The sequence below is a fragment of the Papaver somniferum genome, chromosome 10 (genome assembly GCF_003573695.1).
Source record: "Papaver somniferum cultivar HN1 chromosome 10, ASM357369v1, whole genome shotgun sequence".
NCBI classification, from domain to species: Eukaryota; Viridiplantae; Streptophyta; class Magnoliopsida; order Ranunculales; family Papaveraceae; genus Papaver; species Papaver somniferum.
In genome coordinates, this window is record NC_039367.1 from 10,965,066 (window position 1) to 10,978,698 (window position 13,633).

Sequence of the window (13,633 nt, forward strand, 5' to 3'; positions counted from 1 at the left end):
ACCAAGACTAAACCCAAATATAGTCGAGCGTTGGTATACTTCACGCCCCACCACCAGGCGGACGAATAGTGCACGTCCCACATCAGGCGGACGTATATTCCACGCCCCACATCAGGCGTTGGTATAGTCTACGCTCCACATGGGGCGTACGCAAAGTCTACGCCCCATTTTTCTTTTTAATTATTATTTTGTATGGGGCGGGCATTATACCCCCGCCCCATTCTTTGTTTTCAAAACCATTTTAGTGGGGCGGGCTTTATACCTCCGCCCCACTTCTTTCATTTTTTTTTATTTTTTTTTAGGATCTAACCATCAGGCGTTGGTATAGTCTACACCCCACACCAGGCGAACGTATAATGTACGTCTGACAAAATTTAGTCTTTCCACCGTAGTGTCACACCATACTAAACCCAAAATTTGATCTTTCTTTCCCTCTTTGGTCTTTGGTTATACTCGCACCACTGCAGTTGCTCTTAGAAGAACTATGTACCAAACTGAGGATCTGGATACCATCAGAAAAATAACCCGAATTTAAATATATTTTTAGTATAGGTCTTCATGACCAATTCACGTATTACACATTACAAGGCTTTTCTGCCATCGATCTGATGTGGTTTTCTTGTATACAAACATTGTATATATAACATTTAAACTCTAAGCAACAGGAAGAAAATATACCATCAAGATTATGAATGCCATAACAAAGTGGACCATTTGATGCGTGTATCTGTATATGCGAGTGGCGAACCATAATGGAGTTTTAAGGTTGGACCTTATCTTAAATCTTAGGAATCAGTAGCTTGCTCTAGACTCACTGAAATTGGGCTCCTTACACTATGAACACCATCAGACCATTTAAGCTTACCAAAAACAAAGGTTTTAGGTTTCATTCCATCCTTAGCCTTTATAGTAAGCCTGAACATTTTCTTCTCCCCGACTTTCTCAAATTTCAATGTTTTTGGTGCAACTGTGACTGAAATTCCCCACGGTTCGATGATTGACGCGTTGTAAATTCCGGGTGTACCCACGTTTTTAAGTAGTCTAGATATGGTTACGGATCCACTTAGACCCGGGATAGTAATTGCAGGATAATTGAAGTCTAAGGTACAGCTCTGTTTAGGGCACACGAAAGGCTTCTTGAAGAACTTGGCAAACTGGCTTTCGTTGTAACCAATGGAACAAAAGAAGTTCCAATACTCATGCATTGTTAATGGATACACCAAGCCAGGATCTAGGGCGCGTACCAGCCTAACATGACCAGCTCCGTACCCAAACGGATCGGCCTCCACATTGTTAATACATTGATCACGAAGTGTTTCGCCCAAGTGATCACGAGTTCTTGCTGGATAAATTACAAATGCAAGAAAATAGTTAGGAGCAGTTTCAAAACCCATTGTGGTAACAAATACATAATGACAAATGAGCTTAGGATATAACTATGAGAGTAATTGGTCACCAGTGGTCATAAGAGCTGATTTGATTTCAGAAGGAGTCCAATCTGGATGGGCAGATTTGATAACGCCGACCATTCCTGCGACATGAGGACTAGCCATAGATGTACCAGAGAGTACATTGAAGAGGAGTCTACGCTTATCTGTTGCCAACTCTGTAGCCATACCTTCTGGAGAATATGAAGCTAATATGCTCATCCCTGGGGCAATAATATCTGGCTGAACAAACAAAGAACAATACGAAATATCAGGTTAATTATGAAATTATTGACATCTTAACACCCAGTTTTTGTTTTACTTCGTCCTTAGCTTTTGGCACTTTTAATATGGTATATCTCTTTTGATTAAAGACAGGGAAAATAAAAGAATTAGAGCAAATGATGCTGAAATTTACCAGAGAAACACATTATATGTACCTTAAGAACATCATATGTCAGGGAATTAGGTCCTCGGGAGGAAAAACAAGCTAAAGCAGGGTTGAGACCAAAATCAGTTTCCGGGTTCGATATGCAGGCTGTAGGATTCCTACAGCAATCGTAGTTTCATAAGTTCAAAATCAATAAACTAGGAAATATGACATATAAAAAGTACACAAATTTGCCACCGTAATATATATGCTAATAGGATATAAGATCCGATTTTCTCTGAAAATAAGTATCTTGAAAGAAAAAGGAGGAACATACGTACGGAGAGTCAGCAATGTAGTCTATAATTGTAGTAGCATTCTCGAATAGGTGAGAAGCAGGGTGGAGATGGAGATCGGCGTAGCAGTCAGAAGGCATATCGTTGAGAACAATCATTCCTACGCCACCAGCATCAGCCACGACTTGCCCTTTTATAGTTCTCGGAATATAACCGTCTACGCAGGCTACAATTTTTCCTTTCACTAGTTCTGGATCCAATGTACCTTCTTTACATGCAAGTCTATATATAAAGCCAAAAATATAACAAAAAATAATCCGGATTAAGTCGAGTTCAAAAGTGTAATGAACGTTAGACTAGGCTGGGTGCAAACAGCAAAAACTTACGCGTCATAATCATCTGCTTCAGGAAGTTTAACCTTGGCAGCATTAACAAGAGGATATTGTTTTTTCTCTGGCAAGGCTGTTGTTGCTAGGCTTTGTCCCTGGAAGCCATATTTTAGTCAAATTTTCATTTCTTAGAAAGATGTTTCAAAATTCCCAATTCAGCCTGGAAAATAAAAGGCACGAAAGGAAATAGAGATGTACCTTGAAGCGCCTATTATCACCAAGCTGAACATAATTAGAGAAACCCCGATCCATAACACTTGCTCCAACAGTAATGATCCATGGTGCAACATTTCCAACAGTAGACGCATCAGGTCCACCATTACCCGCCGAGCAAACAACAACAATTCCTTTCTTAACAGCATGGAATGCACCGATAGCAGTGGCATCCATATAATACTCAGGTTGTGGTTCACCGGCCGCAAAGGATGTAGCAATAGAAGCCGATATTATGTCAACACCGTCATGTATGGCTGCATCAAAACCGGCAAGGATATCTATATCACAACATCCTATTGTATTTTCATCAACAGGTGGCCAACAGACCTTATAAGCAGCAACTCTTGCATTAGGGAGTGTCCCTCTGGCTGTGCCTTGGCCAAAACCAAAAATGCTGGTGCCTGGTACGGGAGATCCAGCTGCTATCGAAAGGGTGTGAGTGCCATGGCCTTCGGTATCACGAGCCGTTGTTTGGTCAGTTTCTTCAATTATGTTATAGATATCAGCCTTCATTGCTAAGTTTCCATAATTGAAATGCTTAGCTCCTATTAGCTTCCTTGAGAAATATATCGTCACCGAGTTAAAAATATTCGATTACACTTTCTCCCAAGACTAAAAATAATGTTAAGAACCTAAATGAGAGAAAAATTAAACCTGTTACAAGGAATCCCCTTATCGCAGGATCCTTTCCATTTAGATGGAATAGGTCCCATTCCATCATCTCTGAAGCTCTCAGACTCTGGCCAGACCCCTAAGAACATTGATAACAGTAACCTCCATACCTAAGAATTTTATTATAAATGAAATAACAAGTGTAGGAGTAACACATAATTGAATTTACCGGTGTCAAGGGCACCGATGATTAGATTGCTGCCTTCCGATGTTTTCCACTTTGGTTCTGCTTCAATTTTATCCATCCCAAGAAATTTCCAAGAATGGGTTGTTTGCAATGTCTTTTTCTTACTCAAAAAGACTGATACAACATCAGGGTGTTCTTCCGATTACGAATAGTTGCACAAACAAACACAAGTCAGCATTGAATGTTATTATTATAAGTCTATTTTCAAATGACATTGACAGAAATCCATCTGGTCTTACTTGCAAGTTTTTCTGCTTCTTCTTTTTCGAGATTTGCAGCGAACCCGTTAATGTATTTAGTATACGAAGAAATGAGGGATTCTTTCGCCTTCTCTTTACTGGAAAATCACATATGATAGAAAGAAGAAAAAAATAGATCAACAAAACATAAAAATGTTATGCAGGGGGAGGAAATGATTAAAATTCATGAGGATTTCTCACCTTCCCAATACTGATGCAAGAAGCTCATAGTGATATTCGGTTGCTTTCGCAAAATGTTCGTCATTGGGTTCCGGGTGACCATGATCATGTGACCCTAAATACACCACATAAGCCTATACCGAAATTGAGAATCAAAAATCTATCAGTAAGGTTCTGCTTAAATTGTAAGTCGATTTACAGAGAGTTGTGAAAATTCACAAGCATACAAAACTGAGAAAATGTGATGAACACAATTCAGAAAACATGGTTATGGATAACGAGGAAAACGTCATTAACGATGAATAAAACTTACTTTTTTAGTTGCAGAGGTGGGTTTCCCTAAGCAAGCCAAAACAGAAATGACTAGTAGGGAAAGGATAATCCTCCTACTCCCCATGTTGAACCCTGTCTGTGTTAATTGTGACTTGTTTTGCTTTCTCCTCTTTTTTTTTCTTCAAAGAAGAAAGGGCTCAACGATCTACATGGATGAGAATTTGTGGTTAAATTTACCCTAGAAAACAGTAACTGATTAAACACTTTGTATCCATTGATTTTGAAAATGGACAATTTTTAAAAGTGCATAATTATCTTTTCCAATCTTAGGATCTAACTGTAACCATTCGCATTTAGGAGAAGTTTTTGCAGCCACCCATGGCTGAGAATTTGTGGTGTTTTAGCTATCCTAATACGCATGTCCTTTCTGCTGCATCAAGCTCGATTTTAAGCAGTTTGTTTCATTCCATCCCTAATTAGATCAATTAGATCTTCCCTAAACGCGGGGAAGACTTCTTCTCTTTGTTTCTCTCCATCTGTTCTTGTTTGTTTTTAGGGTTATTTGTTTTGTGGTACTCAAAAACTGGGTTTGGTCTGACATTTGTCCAGCATTTGTTTTTGGTCTAAAAACCAACGTTGACCCAAGTTGACTGTTATTGAATAGATTTTAATTAACTTTATAAAATAAATTAGATGAATTTACAAATAGACCCCTGATGTGGGCTTAGCTTCTAACGGCTGTGATGTCAAAAATCAAACGGTTTATCTTTGTCTACTCTTCATCTTCCCAACAAAGGAAAAGAAAAGAGAACAGACAAAAATCAGAGCGATAGTTATGAACTGCTGTTGATTCTCAAGCTATCTCCTTCCCTGCGCATTTAGCTATCTCCTTCCCTGCGCATCAGTTTAACACAGGCACATAACTGGTACTCATTCAAAATTCTAACATTCATCAATTACAGCCATTAATAATCACAAATCAATACAACAGTTACTCCTCCTTGGCTGATTTCTAGCGATAAAACTCTGCCAGATACCACCACCAATCTCTTATTCTCCACCAGTAACAGTAAACAACAACACATATCTCGATTCTCCGTCGCAGCGACAACTCCTAACAGTAAACAACTCAGCTTGCAATGAGCCCCAATAACAACCGAAACTCAATGTCATAAATATTCTTCACCCATTAGCTACTGATTCCAACTAGGTATCATCATCGTACCATCTATACGTCCTCTGAATCACGTAATTCTTCGAGCCTTGTACCAGAATTATTGGGAAGGTTGAAGATATAATCAGGCAACTCATCAATGATTAATTTTTCACCTCTACAGCTCAATGGAAGCAATACCATCTCAAATCTGAGCTATAAACCAACCTCATAAACTCAAAAGGAATTCAATTACGGCAACAAATCTTTTCTTCATTCTTCTTTTGTAACAGATCTTCTCAAATTCTCAAACTCATGGACACCATAATCTCCAATTCAATCATCTGTTACCATCTTCTTCCATGTTCTAAGAATCAATCTCCTTAATTTCAACACAAATCCATTTCAATCTCTCACCCATTCTGTAATTCGAGCAACAAATACCAACCTTCTTCTTCCATTTTGAATCAATTAAATCCTACATCTCAATCCAAACCCTAATTTCACAGCACTACTAGATCCAATTGCTTCTTCCATTTCGAACCAATCAAATCCTACATCTCAAATCAAACCCTAATTTCACAACAGTACATCCATCTTCTACAGCTAAATCTTCACTACCACCAACTTCAGAAGCAAACCCATTTCTGTCTTCAATTCTGCTCAAAAGCAACATCCATACATACCCATCTTCATTAACTCTAAAAACTTCAATATCTCGAACGTCCAATATCACAATCAATGGCAGTCACAACTTGTCTTCTTCCCTGTCTTCGATATTAAACCAAACTCAAAAATCAATCAATACCTCCGTTTTCTTCTCAGCTTCCAAGATACTCTTTTTCCTGAGGACACGACCCATTGAGATCCTAGGTTTGCCGGCATGAGGAACTGGTGCAGAGAAGAAATAGAGAAAATAAAGAACTGGTGGAGGCGATACATAAAAGAAGGGTGCAAATATCTTATGTAAATGTGCAAGAGATATAGGGTAAAATAGTAAATACATATATGATATATATAAATATATACTGATAATAAAATTAAAATCAATAATATTTAGACTTAACTGGGTCAATGGAAGTCAACGCTGGTCCTTAGACCAAACGCAAAGGCTGGACAAATGTTAGACCAAATCCAAGTTTTGGTCAAAAACTGATTACCAAAAACCAAATAACCCTTGTTTTTATCACGACTAAAAAACAACAACCACAAAGCCATGAGCCCAAGAGTATTACATTCCAGTACAATAGGTGGCAATATAGTTTTGCAGCTTTTTTATCCTTTTTCTTAATTGATACTATATTTTTCTTTTCTTTAAGCATGAAATTTTTGTCAGGAATCTGACTATCAAATATGAGGTCAGCGGATCGTAAAAAAATCAAACTAGAGAACGATTACATGTGGACGTGGTATATAAATTGATGCTAAAAATGTGAAACAAGAACGTTATCTGTTAACAACTGGTTTACAAGGATATCTAGTGGTTTAACCAATCCCTTGAAATATTAAACTTTCAACTAAAATTTTACAACTTTATTGGTTGTTTTATTGCATCATCTAGGAATAGCACTACACTACCAACTATTGACAGTTTTGAGTAAATCAATGGTATCAAGAAGAATGACTTCATTTTCCCGAGCAATGTTTTTATTTTTATTTTTTTGACGAATAGGTTGAATTCATGTATTAGGCTTAGTCCTATGTTCTTCCAATCTAGTATCTAGATCGGAAGTCCATGTCAGATAGAATAACCTCCTAAGTCTTATGGCAATTATAATCTAGCACCTAGATGCGTTGAACCATCTCTGTGGCCGCGCTGAATGGAACAGCGCAATCATCTCAGCCGTCGGATCAAAAAATAAATCAATTTCGCTAAACCATTCCGCGAAAAGTAGAATTTTGGTTGCGCTGAGTGAACAACACAACTATCTCGCTACTAGTTGGAATCCGAAATATATCTAGAGAGAGTAGTAGTGTTGAAGAATAGACAATGCTTTTTGTCTAATCTAGAAGACAAATCTAGCCCATAAAACTTAGCGTTATGAAAAAGAAAGTTACAACCATCACATAGAAAGAAATAAGAAAAGAAAAGAGGACCAGATACTATGAGACCACATCTTTCCAATTATAAAAGGCGCTACGTACCAACATGAATTAAACTAAATATATCAGTTTTTAAGGCCAACAACATCACACTACACCAAATTTAGTGATTAGCAACGTCAACTGGCAATTGCAAAATGGGTTCGCAACAGTTTGGCACTGTTACGAAAGTCGTTGTTGCAAATTTTCGTATCGGCTCAGAAGCAGTTGCGAGTTTTCGGTCGCAACATTTTCCGACTGTTGCAACGTAAATATGTCGCAACATCTTACTGCAGTTGCGAAGTTTTGCAACTTACAAAAAATAGTGGTTTTGACCGGTCAAAATCAGGTTCATAACTAGAATTCCCTGTACCAAAATGAAGTTACCCTGTTCATTTATAATCATATTAATCCAACAATATCAAGTTACCACTGTTTTAGAACCAAAACTACCTAATTAATGAACTTACGAACACACTCAAAAGAAAAGAAAAAAAAAAAGCTTTCAGCTGCTTGTACACCTTCCAGTGTGTTCGTTCTCCAATTCCTGGAAAAATATTCAAAAGGATAGTCAATTGTAAATAACCAAACCAAATGACAATGAAGACAAATAGAAAGAAAACTTGTCAATTCAACTAGGTCAAACATCAAGAATGTAACAATACAATAAGCATAAACCAATGGCACTGAGACTACTAGGCAAAAAGACAACAAGCATGCACAAAACAAAGGTTGTGAGGTGGGAATATGAAGAGGCAATCCAGATTAAGCATCCAACACCAATGTTTTCTTGGGTACGGAAGAAATAGGAATCTATGTTGCTCATATGCATCAATAAGCTAACTGAAGAAATAAAAATAGATTCTCGCTCACCTGCTCGAAGGAGATTAGATATCAAAAATTCTTTTTCTTTGATGGTTGCGTTTACTTTTCTATATTTCTCTTCTAGATCGAAAACTGCATGATCAGTGTTCTCGAGTTTATTCTGCAGGAGAAAAGTAACAGAAAATACAATAAGTTTTTGCACTGCAGAGAAGAAGCGAACAGACAAAAAAAAAGGTTTCGAGCATAACCACTCCATTAGTAAATTACCTGAGTCTTTTGAGTTTTTCACTCAACTCTGCTTTCAACAATAACTGAGCATTATGAAGTTCCTGGAGCCTTTCCAATTGTTGTTCAGTACATATCAATAATTGGTGAGAAAAAATCTACGTCAATTACTGGTAGTTAAACTCTACTTAAGGATGTTATATGTTCTTGCATCATGTTAGCACATATTACATCCTGTTTCAATTACTGGCAACTGTAGTAGTACCTTGTCCTTGGATTTCGAATTAAGCTCCATACACTATATTTTCTCCGTCATATCCTGGACAGTAGTGAAAATGGTTAACTCTCTAAAGTACTAGACATTAAAAAAATCGGAACATCAAATACATAGAAATAAGTAACAATAAATACCTCTCCTGTACCAGAACGTCAAATGTTCTCAAACCCAGCAAGATCAACAAGGTTAAGCATTCCACATTTGATTAACAACCCAGCAAACAAGTAGCCTATCAACTTTATAAATTGGTGATCCTCCAACCTGAATGTGCACCAACAAAGATGATACGGATAAAGTTAGATATGACTGAGGTTAGGGACAAGTAGTTCAACAATGACAAGTAGCCATATATCTCAACAGACAAACAACCCAGCAAACAAGACTCCCTGCAAAGCGTAACAGAAATTACAAGAAAGTGGCAATCAAACTAAAAAAACACAGTTATGAATCCAAATCCAATATGCATATAAACTGAACTTACCACATATCTTTTGCATATTGCTTCATAATCATCAGGGTCAAGTTGAAAGGCCTTTCTTCAGCTTTGTCATCATCTCCCACTTGCCCCTTCTTGAAGTACAGATGCAACTGGTTCTCAGGCACCACAATGAGTTGCATAATACAATAGCTGCACAAGGGTAGATAAACTCAATTATGTTTAAGCCTTTCATTACCCAAAAGAGTACTTTATATTCAAAAATACAACACTCTCCATCACGCAAAGAAGAAGAAAAAAAAATGACAGGAGAAAAAAGTAGGTGATCAAAGAAATTCCCCTGATGGATGAAAAGACAACAAATACCTGCTAAAACAAATTCCCCTGATGGATGAAAAGATAAAGATCTCACATTGTGAGTATCCTGCATCGAAAACCAAATATCTACATAAGAACTCAGTAATAAGCCCCACAAGGAGTGTTGAGTACTTAAAATAAAGAATAAATATTGAGGTGTGAACCTGAATAACTTGATAAGCTCTCTTCTCCACTATTTTTGAGAAATCGAAGAACCTGAATTAAAGCCGACGGAAATAAATTATAAGCTAAGAAACTTCCGAAGGAAAGGTTTATTTCTGAGCTCCCAAGCTACTAAATCTTACTTTATAGTGTGATCTTTGGCCCCCGATCTTTGAGCAACATAAGAATAATAGACACTGAATACCCCAAAAGCTTAAGCAACATAAATAAATATCAGATCCTAAGAATTTCTACAACCTAATTGAAAGCAATTCGCACGCATGATATCCTAAACTCACCTCTAACAAGGTGATCAAGGCAAGAATGAAGATAACACAATGAATCCTAAACTCGTGAAACAAAGATGGTTCTGCAAATCAAGTACCTGGCAACACAATTGTTTGTGTGTAGCTCCAATGTATTGTTTGACTAGTTCCCCTGTGCCAACCTCCCAAATCTTCACCACATAGTCTTTCTCACAGGAGAGAACAAATCAAGTAAAAAAAAGATGTGTAGTGAATGGTTAGACCAAAACAATAAATACAAGTTAAACAAGTGAGTCAGTTGCACAACCGTGAAAGACCAACTTCTGTTTATCAAACAATGATAAATGAATTAATCACAGATTAAAAACAACTGGCCCTTCCTCCACTTAAGAGAAGTACCCCTTCATTAGCATCCATTTCACAATTTTTAAGCCTGTCAGAAACACTCAATTTTCCAGCCACTTAAAGAAACGCAGAGCGTGCAAAAGCCAGTGCTTTGTATAAAGGATACAACCAAAAATGCTTCAGCACATATTGAACTACTCATTAAATGTAGTAGGATACGACACATGATCAGTTATATGGAGGTATAATAGACTTTTGATGCATAATTTGTTAAATACTCTACTACTCACCAACCTCATCTCCTGTATGGAAATCAAACAATCGTATTCACATGTCTTCTCCAGCAGCTACAAACTTATTGCCATGCTTCGGTTCCACTGAAGCCGATTCCAAAGTGCATGACATGTCATAGCTCTTCACTAGTCCAAAACTAAAATGCAACAAGATGAACAATCAAAATCCATGTATGTATGAGGTTTATAAAGACAAGGGACAATACTAGTTAACTTACTGGTTTTCATTCCAAAATTTAACAGTGGAACCATCTTCGGTGGTGATATAACGACCATCCTGACTAACTTCAGTACTTTTCACAGGTGAACTAGCTTATATTGTGTGCATAATCTTCCCACTCCTTACATCCCACAATCTGTACAATCACCAGTGACATACAAAGCTTAGACTGAATAACTGATCGACACACCAAATCTACATAAATTTCTATACGTTTATCAAGGATATCTTGGAAAGCATTAGCAACAGAACTGAACACTTAAGCAGATAAGACGAAATGTAAAGAGATGCAATTCCATGTAGCCTCAACCATCTCATGAGTACCATATCTTGAAAAGATCAGGTTCTCATCAGCCAAATTGAAAATCGAGTAAAAAATCCCCAAATTGAAAAACCCTAGTTTAAAATAGGGTAAAAAAAACACCAAAGAAGAACAAAAATTGAACATTTACATCAATAAAGAAGAGAAACAGAGTTAGGGTTCCAGAAAATATACCTTTTAGAAGTTCTGGAAGTCTTCTTCTTGTTCATTAGTTCTTCATCTGGAGAAAGGGTAAATAAAAAAAAGTTAAAAAAAAATTAGGTTAAAATCAAACAAAAATAAAATCATCAAAAAATAAATCAAGCGATCTTCATACCTCAACTGTTGGCTACTGGATTTGGCCAATAGAGCTTAGGGTTTCTCGTAATAGAGAAGAGAACGAGAGACAAATTGAATGAGATTCAGATAAGAAAGATAAAAGAAGAGAAAGATTTCTGATAATCGTAATCATCATCATCACCCTGTGTGTACAAAGATCGATGATTATTTGACCTCAAACCAAGAAGAAGAAGTTGAACCCTAATAAGAGAAGAGAACGAGAGAGAGACGAAAGAATGAGAATGATAGCTCGGTCCGTTTTTTAGTTTATCTAACACGAATCAGTTTTGAAGCTGACTAAACATCTGAATGGGCTGCAAAAGTATCAGCTTAAAAGTGTGGGGTGACACACACACGAATCGCACGCGTACAACTCAGTTTAGTTGCGAATCGTAACAGAATCAAATAGTTGTGAGTTTTGTAACGAGGAAACAATGTTGCAAATATTTTGCAACTGAGATTCACAATAGAAATTTTGCAACAGGGGCTAAGCTGTTGCGAAATCTAGTTACTAATCCTTAAATTTGGTGTAGTGTCAGTAATACCTAAACAGAAGGATAATGCCATCTTCCTTTTTACTTTTTGAACCAAATACCCGAGTTACTTTCCTTCTAAATTGATCCATATGATTGCAAAGGCAGTGACTAAATACAACCCCAATTTAGGTTAAATACAACCTTTATTTTACTTTGTAAATGTAATGCACTTTTAATTTGCTAATGACTAAATACAACCACCGGTCAATATTGAAAGTCAAAATGTTGCATTTCTATTTTGACATAAATTGGCAGATAGTTGATCATCTTCTTGTTGTTCTTGCCGTCTCTTTATAGCTTGTTCCATTAACTCTATCACAGTCTGGCTAAATGAAAAATAATAAACAAAAACCTTGTCTCTTAGTATTTGTGTTGAGAAGAAATATTAAAAAGCAACATGATGGACCGGTGTGATAGCCGAATCTTAGATGATACTTTTCTGATTAGATTGTCATGGCTTAGATAAAGATAAAGAATATCATTATTTGTTGTTGTTGTTGCTATCGATGTTGATTTTTATTTTTGCTTTTTCCTTGGGCACTACAACTTCCTGTTTACCCAACATTCTTGCTACTAGTAATCTGTTATAAACTCTCTGATTTGCAATTTGAGGTCGAGATGATGATGCATAAGGCATTCAAATGATCATGTATTTCTTACATATGGGTTTGGTTTTTTTTTGACGTGCAAGTGTGATTAACTGAACAACGCGGAGTCAAAAAGATTGTATAAACATCTTACTTCATTCGACTGTTTCTCTTCTATTTTCTATGTGTAATTCGGTCAAAATTTTGTAAGGTTATATTTATCTGTAAACATAATCTGCGAGGTTGTAATTAGTTTATGTTGCATTTAACCCAAACGAGGGTTGTATTTTGGACATTGCCATTGCAAATGGTAACCATTTTCGGATTTGTTTGTTCATGCCAGAAAGATGGTGATGCTTTCAAGTTTCAAAATTATTTTCCAAGTTATTCTGCATATACACCACGAGATCCGGATAGCTTTTATCAAGTAACGGCATACTTCACTAGCACATTCACAATGTAAGAACAATACAATCTATATTCATCTTCTTTACCGCATAGTTTACAAATGACATCTGGTATAACGATATTTCTGTGTTGTTGGTCGGAAAGAGTTGGTAGGGACTTATGGAAGGCTTTCCAAAGTAGCATATGTACCTTTGTGGGGATTTCCTTCTTTAAATGGTTGTTATCAAATTATAATTTTGTAGCTTAGTGGGCATGGTTCAAGAACATTAATTTCTAGTTGTATTTATTTTCCATTGTTTTTAGACTACATATATACATACTTTAACATGCGACTGAAACAAAAAAAAAAAAAAAAACTTAGTGGATTTTACACTTCTAAGAGAGAGTAAAGTTAGGGTCCAAGGCTGCTACAGTTAAGGTATTGAAAGCGTGAAGCAGAGCGTGACTCGTTTTCTATTTTTGAGAAGCGATGTGTAGGTTGAAACGTGAAGCGACGATTCATGGTTGGCAGTGAATCGTAAAATATAAAGTTATACATATTTTAAAAGGTATGAAAATATTGATAAATATAA

General features: G+C 36.6%; 1 protein-coding gene and 1 long non-coding RNA gene across 5 annotated transcripts; both read right to left on the bottom strand.

The window, feature by feature from the left end:
- Positions 1-507: 507 nt before the first annotated feature.
- Positions 508-4,703, bottom strand: LOC113317936 (subtilisin-like protease SBT5.4). Its single transcript, XM_026566049.1, has 11 exons — positions 4,290-4,703; positions 3,998-4,110; positions 3,797-3,894; positions 3,540-3,692; positions 3,353-3,449; positions 2,681-3,254; positions 2,480-2,577; positions 2,139-2,375; positions 1,868-1,976; positions 1,457-1,670; positions 508-1,342 (listed from the first exon to the last, which is right to left on the bottom strand). The coding sequence occupies exons 1-11, from the start codon at positions 4,371-4,373 to the stop codon at positions 786-788; spliced, it is 2,334 nt and encodes a 777-aa protein (XP_026421834.1). The 5' UTR covers positions 4,374-4,703; the 3' UTR covers positions 508-785.
- Positions 4,704-7,854: 3,151 nt separating this feature from the next.
- On the bottom strand, positions 7,855-11,748 carry LOC113319551. Of its 4 annotated transcripts, none has more exons than XR_003345616.1 (13): positions 11,529-11,748; positions 11,387-11,432; positions 10,889-11,026; positions 10,152-10,807; positions 9,910-9,963; positions 9,769-9,820; positions 9,614-9,671; positions 9,293-9,439; positions 8,946-9,072; positions 8,800-8,853; positions 8,577-8,645; positions 8,358-8,469; positions 7,855-8,031 (listed from the first exon to the last, which is right to left on the bottom strand). It is a non-coding gene; the product is annotated as an uncharacterized LOC113319551 (long non-coding RNA). The 4 variants fall into 4 exon arrangements; XR_003345615.1 differs by having other exon boundaries at positions 9,910-9,979; XR_003345617.1 differs by lacking the exon at positions 9,910-9,963 and having other exon boundaries at positions 8,577-8,638.
- Positions 11,749-13,633: the final 1,885 nt, after the last annotated feature.

Bases quoted from the DNA above. Each gene is read 5' to 3' on its own strand.
- LOC113317936 (XM_026566049.1), bottom strand. From the start codon at position 4,373: ATGGGGAGTAGGAGGATTATCCTTTCCCTACTAGTCATTTCTGTTTTG. The intron at 3,693-3,796 runs GTAAGACCAGAT...CGTAATCGGAAG, and splicing joins AGAAGCAGAAAAACTTGCAA to AACACCCTGATGTTGTATCA. The intron at 1,977-2,138 runs GTACGTATGTTC...CGATTGCTGTAG, and splicing joins GACTACATTGCTGACTCTCC to GAATCCTACAGCCTGCATAT.